This window comes from Hyperolius riggenbachi, chromosome 3, assembly GCF_040937935.1.
Source record: "Hyperolius riggenbachi isolate aHypRig1 chromosome 3, aHypRig1.pri, whole genome shotgun sequence".
NCBI lineage: Eukaryota > Metazoa > Chordata > Amphibia > Anura > Hyperoliidae > Hyperolius > Hyperolius riggenbachi.
The window spans coordinates 444,049,242-444,065,272 of record NC_090648.1 but is presented as its reverse complement, the minus strand read 5'-3'; the positions used below and the strand labels follow the sequence as shown (position 1 = coordinate 444,065,272).

The 16,031-nt window shown below is 45.4% G+C and overlaps 1 protein-coding gene across 2 annotated transcripts in view; it reads left to right on the top strand.

Annotated features, from left to right (window-relative positions):
- Positions 1–16,031, top strand: part of IK (IK cytokine) — a 67,927-nt gene that overhangs the window by 2,310 nt on the left and 49,586 nt on the right. For both annotated transcript variants that reach the window (XM_068277808.1, XM_068277809.1), the window contains exons 2-5: positions 6,743–6,806; positions 9,279–9,371; positions 9,513–9,572; positions 15,198–15,365. In XM_068277808.1, the coding sequence (XP_068133909.1) occupies positions 6,743–6,806; positions 9,279–9,371; positions 9,513–9,572; positions 15,198–15,365 (385 nt within the window). The remainder of the gene's footprint in view (positions 1–6,742; positions 6,807–9,278; positions 9,372–9,512; positions 9,573–15,197; positions 15,366–16,031) is intronic.

The window sequence follows — 16,031 nt, the reverse complement described above, 5'->3', positions numbered from 1 at the left end:
AGATGACAGGAACTGTTTGGCGCGTGAATGTGAGGAATAAATTAGAGAGAGAGGAGTCAAATCTTACCCCTAAGCATTGTTCTTTATGAACTGAAGTTGTTGTTGATGGTGGTGATGATGATGATGATGATGATGATATCGGTTTCCATTGTCATATCCGACTCTTAGTGATTCTATGGGTTAGTTCTCTCCATGCTGTCCAATCTTGTACCATTTCTGCCAGTTGCCTGTGTCGGCTTTGATGGTGTCAAGCCAATGTGTTCTCTGGTGGCCTTGTCACCTTTTGCCACTGATCAGTCCTAGCATTAGGTCTTTCTCTAAGGAATTTGATTGCATCACGTGGCCGAAATATGTCTGGTGATCTGGCCTTCCAGTGACATGTCCGGTCTTATACAGTGCTGCCCATAATTATTCATACCTGTAATGCCTGGCAGATCTCCTGCTTTCTTTCAGCCGCTATACCCCACTCTATCACCACCACCTTCACCCCATGTGGCACGTCCCCGTTTGAACGAGAGGTGGTGAGGAAATAACACCTACCTGACTTCGGTTACACCCAGTCCTTGGAGGCGCAAGACATAGCGGCTGAGGCCAGGAAAGCCAGAGTACCACCAAAGCAAACAAGACTATGCAGCTGGGTAGAGTGGAATTCTCTTTTGGAGGAGGTTACACAGATCACACTAGGAGCTATGGACAAAGGAGCAAGATTTCTCAGAGCAACCACAGCTCAGAGCTTCCGGCAACCATCACAAATAAACAAGACACAGTAGTTGCTCAGGGCAATCACAGCCCTGAGTTTCTGATGACCAGCACACAAGACAGATGACAGACAGACAGAATGCTTGTTAGCAAACAAGACACATTGGTTGCTCAGGGCAACTGCAGCCCTGAGTCTCTGATGTTCAACACAATGAGTAACAAAGACAGACAACAGTGAAACAAACTGAATGCTTCACTGCCCCAGTGATAGCAAGCATCCACACTGGCAAGGACAAGACAAACAGGAAGGAGCGTAACTAATAGCAACCGCAACTTATAGTTACATGCATAGGAACAAGACTAGCAGGAATACTACCAGTCACCAACGTGGTGATGGAAGAATTCAAACGATCAGGATCGGAAGGACTTCACTGTACCCCCCGCGGGTACAGCAAACGTCCTGGCAGGCCAGGTAAGATAATGCACTACAGTATACAACTTTCACACCATGAACCCAGCACCAACTCAGGCAAGCTGTACGCTATGTTGGGCGAAGTCTGAGAGGAGAGGCAGGCTTTTCTATGGACATCAGCCAATGAGAGCAGACATACAAATTCCCACACAGCTGAATGGTAATCATGCAATCCTGTGTTAGCCTGATTGAAGGCTGCAAGCTGCCTGTGAATGGAAAGGACTTTCATTACAAAAGAATGCCAGAATATGCAACCACATGTATGTAAGAAATCCACAAAAAACTGCACAGTGATTGCAGATAGCAAGGAGACTCCTTTCAAATGCAGTCAAAACCAAGCAACCAAATGCAGGCAGAGAAATAGAAACTGCTCGATTGCATTGGAGCAGCAACCGACAGGAGGGATCCTTACAATACCCCTGGCAAATTTTGAATTAAAGTTTTTTTTTTTTATTTAACCAGCAAGTCATTTTTTGATGGAAAATGACATAGGTGTCTCCCAAGAGATAGTAAGATGATGTACAAGAGGCATTTTTGTGGCAAAAAAACATTTCTCAGCTTCTATTTACATTTGTGCAAAAAAAATGTCCAGTCCAAAATTGTTTATACTCTTCACAAACTGTCACAGTCTGTGGGAAAATCCAAAGTTCTATACCATTCCAAATAGTGCAAGCTGTTCTAAAGCATCCTAATTACCCTGATTAATTGGGAACAGCTATTTTAACCACTTCAGCCTACAGGGTTGAGATTTTTTTACATCTGAGCAACTTTCACCTCCCATTCATTTGCCAATAACTTTATCACTGCTCATCACAATGAATTGATCTATATCTCGTTTTTTCCGCCACCAATTAGGCTTCAGTGTTCTCCCCAGGCTCTTTTAGCCGGGTGCTCCACCCGGCTAGATTTGGTGACCACCCGGCTGTCATTGGCTCACCTCCTCACCACCTCCTATGCTGTAAGCAGAGTTGCCCTGCATTTTCATCTCTACCCACCCGGCTACTTTTTCATGCCACCCGGCTACTATTTAATGCCACCCGGCTGGCAAATTATTCTGGGGAGAACACTGGGCTTTATGTGGGTGATACAGTTTGCTGATAATTCATTTATTCCAAACTAATTTTAACAGGAATATTAAGAAAGAAGTGGAAAAAAATCATTAATGCTCAGCTTTTGGCCATTATAGTTTTACATTAATACATGCTGCCATAATTAAAACCTATGTACTTTATTTACCAATTTCTCCCGCTTATTACACCATTTAAATTATGTCCCTATCACAATGTATGGCGCCGATATTTAATTTGGAAATAAAGGTGCATTTTTTCAATTTGCGTCCATCACTATTTAGAAGCCCAAAATTTAATAAATCATATTGATATACTCCTTTGACATGAATATTTAAAAAGTTTAGACCCTTAGGTAACTATGTTTTTTTTTTTTTTTTTTAATTTATTTATTTTTTTTTTTATTAAAACTTGTATGTGGGTATTTTTTGGTGTGGGAGGTAAACAGGGGATTTTAAATGTTTCAAAATGTATTTATTAAATGTAAAGTGTTTTTTGGTGTAGTTTGCTATTTGGCCACAAGATGGCCACAGTCAAAAAGTCTTGGGTGCGATCGATCTCACCCCCAGCGGGAGCATGCACGGGGGGGGGGGGGGCCCGGGAGCGCGTGCAGCCTACCTGGACGAAAATTTTTGGCCAGTTAGGCTGAAGTGGTTAATCAACTCAACGGGTGAAAAACAGCAGCTCTCTGCAGATGGTTTGTGAACAGTCATGGCTAAGACAAAGGCGCTCAGTGAGGACCTGCGGCTACGCATTGTGGCTTCTCACAAGTCAGGAAAGGGCTACAAGGCCATTTCTAAATGTTTTCACGTTCCAGTGGTTACAGTGCAAAGTATTATTAAAAGATACAAGATGTTCCGCACTGTGGTTGGAAGCCAAAAGTGACACCTGTGCTGGCCACAAGGATAGTGAGAGAGGTGAAAAAGAATCCAAGGATCACCACCAAGGCTGCCCTGGTGAATCTGGGCTCTGCTGGTTGCAATGTCTCATGGCAGACAATCCAATGGACACTGCACACTGCTGGGTTCCACGGATGCAGACCAAGGAGGATGCCAATTCTCCAGAAAAGGCACACAAAAGCTTGCTTGGCCTTTTGCAAATGCTGATCTGGACAAAGAAGACTTTTGGTCTTCTGTGTTGATGTTTCCTTCATTTGACATAAAAAAGGAGAAGCCTTCAGCTCAAAGAACACCATCCCCACTGTCAAACATGGTGGTGGGAACCTAATGCATTAGGGTTGTTTTACAGCCAATGAACCAGGGAACATAATCACAGTAAACAGCACCATGAAAAAGAGTAATATATGAGTATTGTCAACGACAACATCAGACAGTCTACAGAGAAACCTGGCCTTGGGCACCAGTGGACATTTCAGCATGACAATGACCCAAAACACACAGCAAAAGTGGTAAAGAAATGGTTAGCAGACAACATTAACATTTTGGAGTGGCCCATCCAGAGTCCTGACTTGAATCCAATTGAAAATCTGTGGAGGGAGCTAAAGATCAGGGTGATGGCAAGAAGACCCTCCAACCTGAAAGATTTGGAGCTTATTGCTAAAGATGAATGGGCAAAAATACCTTGGGAGACATGCAAAAAGCTGGTCTGCAATTATAGGAAGCGTTTGCTGTAATAGCTAATATTCTCTTCTATTGATTATTGAGAAGTGTATGAATAATTGTGGACTCGACACTTTTTGCTCAAATGTAAATAGAAGCTGAGAAATGTTTTTTTTCCCATAATAATGCCTCTTGTACATCGTCTTGTTTTGGGGAGACACCTATGTCATTTCCCATCAAAAAATTACTTGCTGGTTGAATAAAAGCAACTAAGTCAAAATTTGCCAGGGGTATGAATAATTATGGGCAGCACTGTAAGCTCTAATACTTCTTTGTACGTCTATAACTGAAGTTGTAGGGGTGTTATTAACATTTATTGTTATATCAGGCTGAGAGGTGGACTTAGACAGTGGAAAGATGATTACAGGTAGTTCTGTTTTACTCTTATTAAGTTTTAAGAAAGGAACGATCATAAAAAAGTATATAGCAGACAGTCAGGAACGTGTGTGTGTGTAGGGAGTTAAGGTCTGCCGAGAGGTACGGTCTGGTGCCGAGAGGTACAGTTGTGTATCATCTGCCTGTGAGTGGTATTGAAAAAAATGAGTTCAGTTGCCAAGGCTGTGCATGTAGGTGGAAAATAGAAGGGGACCAAGGGCAGAGCCTTGAGGTACCCCCACAGCCAGAGGTCTGATCTGAGTAAGAGACTGTGTGAAAGACCTTCCAAAGAGATAGGAAAATACCCAGGAGAGAGTGAGGTCCTTTACTCCTACATATACTTTCTTCTATAGGCATAAAGTGTGGTCAACAGTATCAAATGCTGATGAATGATCAAGAGGGAGGAGAATGGAATAATGCCTTTGGATTTGATCTTTGGCCACTTTAGTAACAGCTTTTTCTGTGGAGTGGTTCGTGTGGAAGCCAGACTGGAACTGATCAAGCAGGGAGTTAAGGGGCCCATACATCTAACGATTTTCCCGCCGATATACAGCAGATTCGATCACTGATAATTTCCGTCCAAAATTAATCGTTCCCGTCGATCCGTCCGTGCGGAAGATTTTGCTCGGTCACCGGCGGGTCGGGAGTACGTCGATAGCGGCGTTCGAATGCTCGACAACCGACGCAATACAGTGGCAATACATTACCTACTCCACCGGCGCGAGTCCCCCCGGTCTCCGCTGTCTTCTTCTCCGCTGGGCTCCGAGTCCAGCCGGCTTCACTGAACTTCCTGTCCCGGCAGGAAATTTAAACAGTAGAGCGCCCTCTACTGTTTAAACTTCCCCGGACGTGAAGTGAAGCCAGCCGGTCCGGAACCCAGCGGAGAAGAAGACAGCGGAGACCAGGGGACTCGCGCCGGCCGGATCAGGGAATGTATGCAGGGGGGGGGGGGGGGGCGGCAGCGGCAGCTTCACAGATTGTGATCGGTTTCATGCCAACATCTATTCACAATCTGTTTGCAGTAAAGGCAGCCATACGATCCCTCTCTGATCAGATTCGATCAGAGAGGGATCTATCTGTTGGTCGATCTGATGGCAAATCGACCAGTGTATGGCCACCTTTAGTAGATAAATAATGGCTTAGTTCAGCATGTATAGGGTGTTCAAGTAATAAAGATGCAAGTGGAAGAAGTGGCACTGGGTGGTAGTTAGTGAGTGCAGTGGGATCTAGAGATGGATTTTTAAGTAGTGGTGTCACAACAGCCTTTTTGGGTGAGGACAGAGAGGGATAGGTTAAATAGGGATGTTATCACAGGGATAAAGGATGAGGCTAGCTGCCAAATGAGATGGGAATGAATAAGATCCAAAGAACAGGTGGTAAGATGAGGTTAGAGAGGAAAGATAATGTGCAGAGAGTGGAGAAAAGGCAGATAGAGCGCAGTTGAGAAGTGAGGTGTAGATGGAATTTAAGGATTGTATGTAAAAACTTAAAGGGAAGGTTCAGGGTGGCTGTTAAAAAAAATAAAAATGCCCATCCACTTACCTGGGGCTTCCTCCAGCCCGTGGCAGCCAGGACGTGCCCTCGGCGCCGCTCCGCAGGCTCCCGGTCCCCTCCGGTGGCCGACCCGACCTGGCCAGGCCGGCTGCCAGGTCGGGCTCTTCTGCGTTTCAAAATGCGCCTCACGGGGGCGCGGTGACGTCATCGGACGTCTTCCGGGCTGTATTGTGCAGGCGCAGAACTACTGCGCCTGCGCAGTACAGCCCGGAGGACGTCCGATGACGTCAGCGCGCCCCCGTGAGGCGCATTTTGAAACGCAGAAGAGCCCGACCTGGCAGCCGGCCTGGCCAGGTCGGGTCGGCCACCGGAGGGGACCGGGAGCCTGTGGAGCGGCGCTGAGGGCACATCCTGGCTGCCACGGGCTGGAGGAAGCCCCAGGTAAGTGGATGGGCATTTTTATTTTTTTAACAGCCACCCTGAACCTTCCCTTTAAGATTTTGTCAATTAGATTCAAATTATTCAGCTCAATGTTCTCCCCAGGATCTTTTAGCCGGGTTCTCCACCCGGCTAGTTTTGGTGACCACCCGGCTGTCATCGGCTCACTTCCTCCTATGCTGTAAGCAGAGTTGCTTACAAAAGCACTGGCCCTGCATTCTCTCATCTCACCCCACCCGGCTACTATTTCATGCCACCCGGCTACTATTTCATGCCACCCGGCTGGAAAAAAAATTCTGGGGAGAACACTGCAGCTGATAAGCTTGAAGGGGGGGGGGGGGGGGGGGATGGAGAGGGGATTTAAAAGTGATGAACAAGTACTTTGGATTTTAGGAGTGGGAGGATGTGAAGGTAGAAAAATATGACTGCTTTGTGCAAGAGAGTGTTGGCTGGTAACATTGCCATACACATTGGCAGTTGTGTTTTAAGCAAGCAGTGCCTTTAGTGCGACATATTGTGTATATATTCTTTTTTTGTTAATTATTTCTTGTGTAATGTTCTTTTTCTTAAAATTCCAGGCGAGTTGTTTTCCAATCCCTTGGCCCCTGATGGCCATGTTGTGGAAGATTTGCATTCACTTCAGTAAGTACCAAACATGCTACTATTCTTGTATTATTATTATTATTATTATTATTATTATTACCGTATTTTTCGGACTATAAGACGCACTTTTTCTCCCCCAAAAGTGGGTAGAAAAAGTCACTGCGTCTTATAGTCCGAATGTGGCAAATATTACCTATCTGGGCGCTTGTGTCTGCTAATTGGTATCCGCTGCACATCGTCCTATTGAGGTCCCCGGTCTGAAGGCAGCAGCAGCATTATGATTTAATGCGTTTCCGAGTCCCGGGCGGCATAGCAGCAGCGCTGTACTGTTGTGCAATGCATCTCCCCGGCAACGCTTTCCTTGTCCCCGCGGTGAGGCAGCTGCATGATCGGATGTCCTGACTTAGCAAAGCAGCAGCCACTGTAATGTCCTATGATGCTGGTCCTTTTCTGCCCATCGTGCCGGCGATTATCATGCCCCTGCGTCAGCGCGATCCTGGCATAACAGACACCCTCAGCCGCTATAGCGGCAGAGTCCTCCGAGGCTTCCGTACTGCCTTGGCTACTGGCGCCCTCTCATGACCTGCGGCGCATGTGCCGGGGTCACCCGGGTGATGTCAATAAACAGTGCAGTACGGAAGTCTTGGAGAATTCTGCCGCTATAGCGGCTGAGGGTGTCTGTTATGCCAGGATCGCGCTGACGCAGGGGCATGATAATCGCCGGCACGATGGGCAGAAAAGGACCAGCATCATAGGACATTACAGCGGCTGCTGCTTTGCCAAGTCAGGACATCCGATCATGCAGCTGCCTCACCGCGGGGACAAGGAAAGGGTTGCCGGGGAGATGCATTGCACAACAGTACAGCGCTGCTGCTATGCCGCCCGGGACTTGGAAACGCATTAAATCATAATGCTGCTGCTGCCTTCTGACCGGGGACCTCAATAGGACGATGTGCAGCCTGGACACCCACACTGGACCACTACTATTTAAAGAAGAAGCTGCCACCCAGGCTGGATGGGTGAGAGCTCAATGTTATTGTAGTGGTCAGTTAGTGTAGCTAGGTCAGGGTGAAGGGAAGTAGGGGTATGTGCAGTGCAGTGCAGTGTAGTGTAGCTGGGTGGGGGAGGCATCAGGGCTAAGTGAAGTGAAGTGCAGTGCAGTGTAGTGTAGTTGGTGGGGGCAGCAGTAGTTAGTGTAGCTGGGCAGTGTAACTTAGCTAGAGAAGTCTGAGTGGAGGGGGTTTGAGGTCCATAAGCCACTCCTGGACCAGGGATGCACCTAGGTTTAGTTTTTATTTTTTCCTTGTTTTTTGCCCACTAAACCAAGGTGCGTCTTATAGTCCGGAGCGTCTTATAGTCCGAAAAATACGGTAATACTATTGCAGGCCCTCTCAGTCCTTATGGACCGAATAGTTAGTGTACATTGAACAAGATAATATACTAGTAGACCTAAGCATGTTAATATAACAGGCTCTATGTCTCCCTCACAACCCCCCCCCCCCCCCCTTCCCTCCCGCCCATAGCCACCGCCGCATGTCAGCATGTGTGCACACGCCTGCCTGGCCCGTCCTCCTCCTGTCCCAACGACTGTTCGTGCTGCACATGTGCAAACGCACGGACAGGGGATGCAAAGACACTTGGCGATTAATATATAGGATTAAATGAATTATGCATGTAGTAGAGGTGATGCCGAAATCCATCCAACTTGCACAGAGGTAGCAGGCTGCATTAGGTTGCCAAAGATCTATGAAGTATTTTCCTTTATTTTGCAAAAACGATACAACTTTTTTTTTAATTTTTTTTCTATTTTTAAACATATTTAATATTCAGCAATGCTCAATTAAATGTAGCAAACTTGTATCATAGGTGACAGGAGATCTGCTAAGAGAAAGGTTGTGTTCCCACTTGTTTAGGATCATATGCGGGAGCGGACAGTGTAGTGTCTGCTCTGATTGTCCGCTGTGGTCCAGCTGTGGCTCAGGGCAGATGCGCTCTCCCATATGCTGTATGGGGAAGGCATCCGCCTGACCGGGTTTATCGCAGACTGCACAGAAGTGCGGCCCTCTTAACGCAGCTGATCCTGCAGTTCAGTTGCAGTATGACAAGCATGAATGGATCCGATTTATAAAATAGGATCCGTTCATTGTCTGTTTTACAATGAGTAGAGAACAGACCAAAAATGACCGTTCTCAGCTCAAGTGGGAACACAGCCTAAAGCTGTATTGTAAAACTGGAATCTAGATATTTGTCAGAGATTGGAGCATCATTGTCCCCGACTATTAGCTGGGCTGCACAGTTTAGAGGTAGGAAGTGGAGCTTGGGTGCTGTGTGAGCATCAGTCTGCATACAGGTTTACCTTACTACATATACAGTAAGGTATACAGTTAATCCTAGTTTTATAATGTATTCTTCCAGGTAAAAACTAAACTGCAGGAGATGAAAGGTGTACTGTCATATATTGGCATTGTATGTGTATATTTGCATTACTATAACATCTGTGGTTCCTTTTAGGTCAAAGCTGACAAATGAAGACTTCCGTAAACTTCTTATGACCCCTCGTTCCACTCCATCCTCGGCACCCCCCACTAAATCTCGCCATCATGAGTGAGTATCATCTGGAGTTCGTGAGCCACCTATGTACTAAAGGCCACCTATGTACTATAGGCTTTCTTGTAGAATACACTGGTTTGTATTGTGTTGCATTGATCTTATCTCACAGCACATGTCTTTATTTGCTTTCTTTAGAATGCCACGTGAATATAATGAGGATGAAGATCCTGCAGCCCGCAGAAGGAAGAAAAAAAGGTAGCTTGTAAAAACATTGCTAAATATAAAAGGTGGATATCGTATTTTTCACAATATAAGATGCGCTTTTTCTCCCCCAGAAGTGTGTGTGTTGGCGGGGGAGAGGGGGGGGGGGGCGGGTACCTGCAGGGCCGGAGTTACCATAAGGCATTGTAGGCATGTGCCTACAGGCGCCGGATGATGGAGAGGGGGCTCACTGTGCTCTTCAAGCGCCTCCCTCCCCCCTTCCCTATGCAGAATCCTGAGTGGAGTGTACATGAGCTACCTAATTCTAAGGGGCATCTGTAGCTACCTATGATAGGCAAGGGAAAAGTAACCGCTGGGCCCACCAGCACACTTGTGGTGTGGTTTGGTGGGGGTTTGTAGGTTCATGGAGGGTGAAGTCTAGCGTGACAGGACAACTGTGCCTATAGGCTCCTGTGATGTAAATCGGGGCCTGGGTACATGCGTCTTATGGTCCGAATAATACAATCGGGACCAGCGCCAGGACCCCACACATAAACAGCAGTCTGCTGCCAGACACGCTGACACCAGCCGCCCACTGCACCACTTAAATTTGGCCCATTGGATCACTTGCCCTCTATCCCAGAGTGGCAGCGTGTGAGGAAGTAGTGTAAGAGCCCGCCTTCAGACACCCTGCGGGCAATCAGGTGGGGGGTGCCATCAATCATGGCGCTACTCTGCTCTGTTACTGGAGCGGATAGTTTCGTGGGCGGCACCACGACTCTGTCATTGGGGGCAATCGCTGCACTCGCTGAGTAGTCTCAGCGAGTGCAGTGATTGCCCCAATGCCGGAGGCTGTTAAATAATGGATTACACTTAAATCTACAAATGTAAGTGGCACTTCAGGCAAAACTCAACATTTGCTATGTGCACAGTGTACCTGCCTTAACCACTTTACCCCCCGCGGTAGGGATATCTCAGTCCCTTTTTTCCATTCTTATAAAACCAAGGGACTGAGAAATCCGTACCTCCCGCGCTACCGCCGCTGTCCGCGCTCCCGCCGCTCGTGCACGCCGCCGCCCGCTCGCCTGGAGATCAATGAACGGGAAAATCCATTCCCGTTCGTTGATCTAAGCCCCTCGCAATGATCTGCTGCTTCTATGAGAAACAGCGCGATCATTGTGATTTTTCCAGCCTCATAGTACTTCCTGTAAACGTCCTTCCGGACGCTTACAGGTCGCATGAACAAAGCATCGCTGTGGCCATCTTGTGGCCAAATAGTAAAACTACACCCTAAAGCATTTTACATATACAAATACATCAGTTTTGGACAATAAATTAACTCATTACCTCCCACACTCCCCAATTTTTTTTTTTTGTAATTGAACAAAAAACAAAAATACAATTAAAAAAAAAAAAAAAAAAAAAACATAGTTACCTTAGGAACTGAACTCTTTAACCACTTCCCGACCGCCGTATGTACAATTGGCGGCCGGGAAGTGGACCCCGCAAGGACCGCCGCATGTATAAATGGCGGCGGTCCTTGTACGGGCATGGGCGGAGCGATTGCGTCATTCGTGACGCGATCCTCCGCTGGGGATTGGCTCCGCCCCCCTCGCGCTGTAACCCGCCGGCCGTTCGGAAGCGCTGGCGGGTTACTAGCACCCGGATCGCCGCAAACAAAGTGTATAATACACTTTGTAATGTATACAAAGTGTATTATACAGGCTGCCTCCTGCCCTGGTGGTCCCAGTGTCCGAGGGACCACCAGGGCAGGCTGCAGCCACCCTAGTCTGCACCCAAGCACACTGATTTCCCCCCCTTCCCCTGATCGCCCGCAGCATCCCCCAGACCACTGTTTGCACCCAATCACCCCCCTAATCACCCATCAATCACTCCCTGTCACTATCTATAAACGCTATATTTTTTTTTAATTCCCTAAACTGCCCCCTGCTCCCTCCTGATCACCCCCCCCCCCCCCGTGTACTGTATGCATCTATCCCCCTGATCACCTGTCAATCACCCATCAATCACCCCCTAACCTGCCCTTTGCGGGCAATCTGATCACCCACCTACACCAATAGATCGCCCGCAGATCCGACGTCAGATCACTTCCCAAGTGCCGTGTTTACATCTGTTCTCTACCCTAAACACCCACTAATTACCCATCAATCACCCCCTGTCACTGCTACCCATCAGATTAGACCCCTATCTGCCCCTAGGGCACTCAATCACCCGCCCACACCCTCAGAACGCCCTCAGACCCCAGCCCTGATCACCTCGCCAGTGCATTGCTTGCATCTATTCCCCCCTCTAATCACACCTTGAAACACCCATCAATCACCTCCTGTCACCCCCTAGCACACCTACCCATCAGATCAGGCCCTAATTTGCCCCGTGTGGGCTCCTGATCACTCGGCCAAACCCTTAGATCCCCCTCAGACCCCCTTCCGATCACCTCCCCAGTGCATTGATTGCATCTATTTTCCCCTCTAACCACCCCCTGAGACACCCATCAATCACCTCCTGTCACCCCCCTAGCACTCTTATCCATCAGATCAGGCCCAATACAACCTGTCATCTAAAAGGCCACCCTGCTTATGACCGGTTCCACAAAATTCGCCCCCTCATAGACCACCTGTCATCAAAATTTGCAGATGCTTATACCCCTGAACAGTCATTTTGAGACATTTGGTTTCCAGACTACTCACGGTTAAAATGCCAGGGCGGTATAGGAACCCCACAAGTGACCCCATTTTATAAAAAAAGACACCCCAAGGTATTCTGTTAGGTGTATGACGAGTTCATAGATTTTATTTTTTGTCAAAAGTTAGCGGAAATTGATTTTTATTTTTTTTCCCCAAAGTGTCATTTTTCACTAACTTGTGACAAAAAATAAAATCTTCTATGAACTTGCCATACACCTAACGGAATACCTTGGGGTGTCTTCTTTCTAAAATGGGGTCACTTGTGGGGTTCCTATACTGCCCTGGCATTTTAGGGGCCCTAAACCGTGAGGAGTACTCTAGAAAACAAATGCCTCAAAATGACCTGTGAATAGGACGTTGGGCCCCTTAGCACACCTAGGCTGCAAAAAAGTGTCACACATGTGGTATCGCCGTACTCAGAAGTAGTATAATTTGTTTTGGGGTGTATTTTTACACATACCCATGCTGGGTGGGAGAAATATCTCTGTAAATGACAATTGTTTGATTTTTTTTTTTACACACAATTGTCCATTTACTGAGATATTTCTCCCACTCAGCATGGGTATGTGTAAAAATAAAAATGTAAAAATACACCCCAAAACACATTATACTACTTCTCCTGAGTACGGCAATACCACATGTGTGGCACTTTTTTGCAGCCTAACTGTGCTAAGGGGCCCAAAGTCTTTAGGCTTTACAGGGGTGCTTACAAATTAGCACCCCCCAAAATGCGAGGACAGTAAACACACCCCACAAATGACCCCATTTTGGAAAGTAGACACTTCAAGGTATTCAGAGAGGGGCATGGTGAGTCCGTGGCAGATTTCTTTTTTTTTTTTTTTTTTTTTTGTCACAAGTTAGCAGAAATGGAAACTTTTTTTTTTTTCTTGTCACAAACTGTCATTTTCCGCTACCTTGTGACAAAAAATAATATCTTCTATAAACTTACTATGCCTCTGGGTGAATAATTTGGGATGTCTTCTTTCCAAAATGGGGTCATTTGGGGGGTATTTATACTATCCTGGAATTCTAGCCCCTCATGAAACCTGACAGGGGGTCAGAAAAGTCAGAGATGCTTGAAAATGGGAAAATTCACTTTTTGCACCATAGTTTGTAAACGCTATAACTTTTACCCAAACTAATAAATATAGGCTGAATGGGTTTCTTTTTTAATCAAAAACATGTTTGTCCACATTTTTCGCGCTGCATGTATACAGAAATTTTACTTTATTTGAAAAATGTCAGCACAGAAAGTTAAAAAAATCATTTTTTTGACAAAATTCATGTCTTTTTTTGATGAATATAATAAAAAGTAAAAATCGCAGCAGCAATCAAATAGCACCAAAAGAAAGCTTTATTAGTGACAAGAAAAGGAGCCAAAATTCATTTAGGTGGTAGGTTGTATGAGCGAGCAATAAACCGTGAAAGCTGAAGTGGTCTGAATTGGAAAAAAAGGGTCTGGTCCTTAAGGGGGGTAAAGCCCACGGTCCTCAAGTGGTTAAATATTTATGTCAAGAGGGTATAACACTGTTACGTTATAAACTATGGGCTTGTAATTAGGGATGGATGCAAAACTGAAAAAAATGCACCTTTATTTCCAAATAAAATATTAGCGCCAAACATTGTGATAGGAACATAATTTAAACGGTTTTATAACTGGGACAAATGGGCAAATACATTTCATGGGTTTTAATTACAGTAGCATGCATTATTTAAAAACTATAATGGCCGAAAACTGAAAAATATTTTTTTTCCTATTTATCCATTAAAACACATTTAGAATAAAATAATTCTTGGCATAATGTCCCACCTAAAGAAAGCCTAATTGGAGGCGAAAAAAACAAGATATTATTACTTGTTGCAATGAAATGAACTATAAAGTTATAGACAAATGAATGGAAGGAGCGCTGAAAGGTGAAAATTGCTCTGGTGTTCAAGGGGTAAATCCCCTCAGTGGTGAAGTGGTTAAAGGAAACATCTGGTAAATTTAAAAAAAAAAAAAAACAGATTTACTTACCTGGGGCTTCCTCCAGCATCTAGAAGCCTTTGTGTCCCTCGCTGTATCTCCGCTTTCAGTGGGTCTCCTGAGGTTCACCAGGTCGGCGGCGACAGGAGTGTAACCGCTTGTGGCACAGCCTCATGCAGGTTGGCGGCTTCTAAGTAGGGGACTTTGGGAGACCCGCTGAGAGCAAAGCTGCACCAAGGGACACAAAGGCTTCTAGGGGCTGGAGGAAGTCCTGGGTAAGTAAAACCTTCTCTTTTTTTTTTTTTTTTTCTTTTTTTTTTTTTCTTTTTTTTTTTTTTTAATATATATATTCCTGGATGTTTCCAAAAAGTTGGCAAATTGTAAGGCGATTTTTGTGGGCCGGTAGACCTTTTGGAAAACAGTGCCACAACATTTCCACACACGATCAATGTTTTGATCAATTTTGGGCCAAAATCCATCGAAAGGGTTGGATTGGACATGCTGGAGAATATCATTCCCAAATGCTCATACCCCCTGTGCCCATGTGCAGTGTTTTATAATCTCACCCGTCCACTAACGTTTTTCGGTGTATGGGCATGCAACCGATCAGAGAGGGATCTGTCTCCTGCTCGATCTTCCCATACGTCGCCTGATGCATGAGCACCTTTATTTCTCTATTGCGTATCTTTCCTTCGCTACAGTCACTGTCTTAATCCTGCATTAAAGGTGCTGTATGCATCCACCTGAACATTCTAACAGGTGCTAAAATGGCCGCTACACTTCTTTCATTCAACATCCAGAACTTGGTGTGTCATACTGTATAGTGTAATCTTAAATGTACATTTATACCTTTTCCATACCCTCTTGGAAGTTTCTCTATCCTCTACTCTAGCAAGTAATAATTTATACGCTGAGGTGGGTGGTATAAGTGTGTCTGCTGTTTTAATGTTTGTGCAGTTGCTTTTATTTCCATGCGTATTTCTTACTTCTGTAATCTGATACCTGCAGCTACTACGCTAAGTTGCGTCAGCAGGAGATTGAGCGGGAGAGGGAGCTGGCAGAGAAGTACAGAGACAGAGCCAAAGAACGACGGGATGGAGTCAATAAGGATTATGAAGAAACTGAACTCATTAGCACAACAGCCAATTACCGAGCTGTGGGACCAACAGCTGAAGCGTAAGTTAATCAGGAAGGCTGTACATTGTTTGTGAAATGGGAGTGTATGACGCTGTTAATTTGCTATTCTGTAGAAAGCGATCTAGGTGACCGTGCATCTTTCCACACTCCACAGAAGGATGTGATAGACTGCCAGTCATCTGCCCCACCATGTTTATTATTTGGCCTATGGCCATTCCACCAGTTCACTGTTCACATCTATATCACACTGTGGGCAGAGGTGCCTTTTCTTGTAATCAAACCAACGCTAGCCAACACGACAGATAATCCAGGCATTAAACTGGTATGAAATGCAGCATTTCTTATTTGTTTTAAAAGATTCTTTACAGCAAAAAATGTACTACCAGAAAAAACATTGGTAGCAGAATAGCATTCAAACAGCTAAACACAGCACTTTCTGCTTCTGTGGGAAGCATAAAGGACACCCGAGGCGAAAGTAAACTAATGAAATAAAACAATTGTCTCTATCTTCGTTCTCCCAAAAATGACTTTTTAAGATATTCCACAATTTTATTTTGTTTAATTTTTTTAACTGTTGTTTTTGCTCAATGACATTCATTGAAGTATGCCAGAGCTAAAATCTATGAACTATTGACCCGTTTTATATCTTTCCTGCTCTCAGAAGCCATTTTCTGCTAGGAAAGTGTTTTATAGTTGGAATTTCTT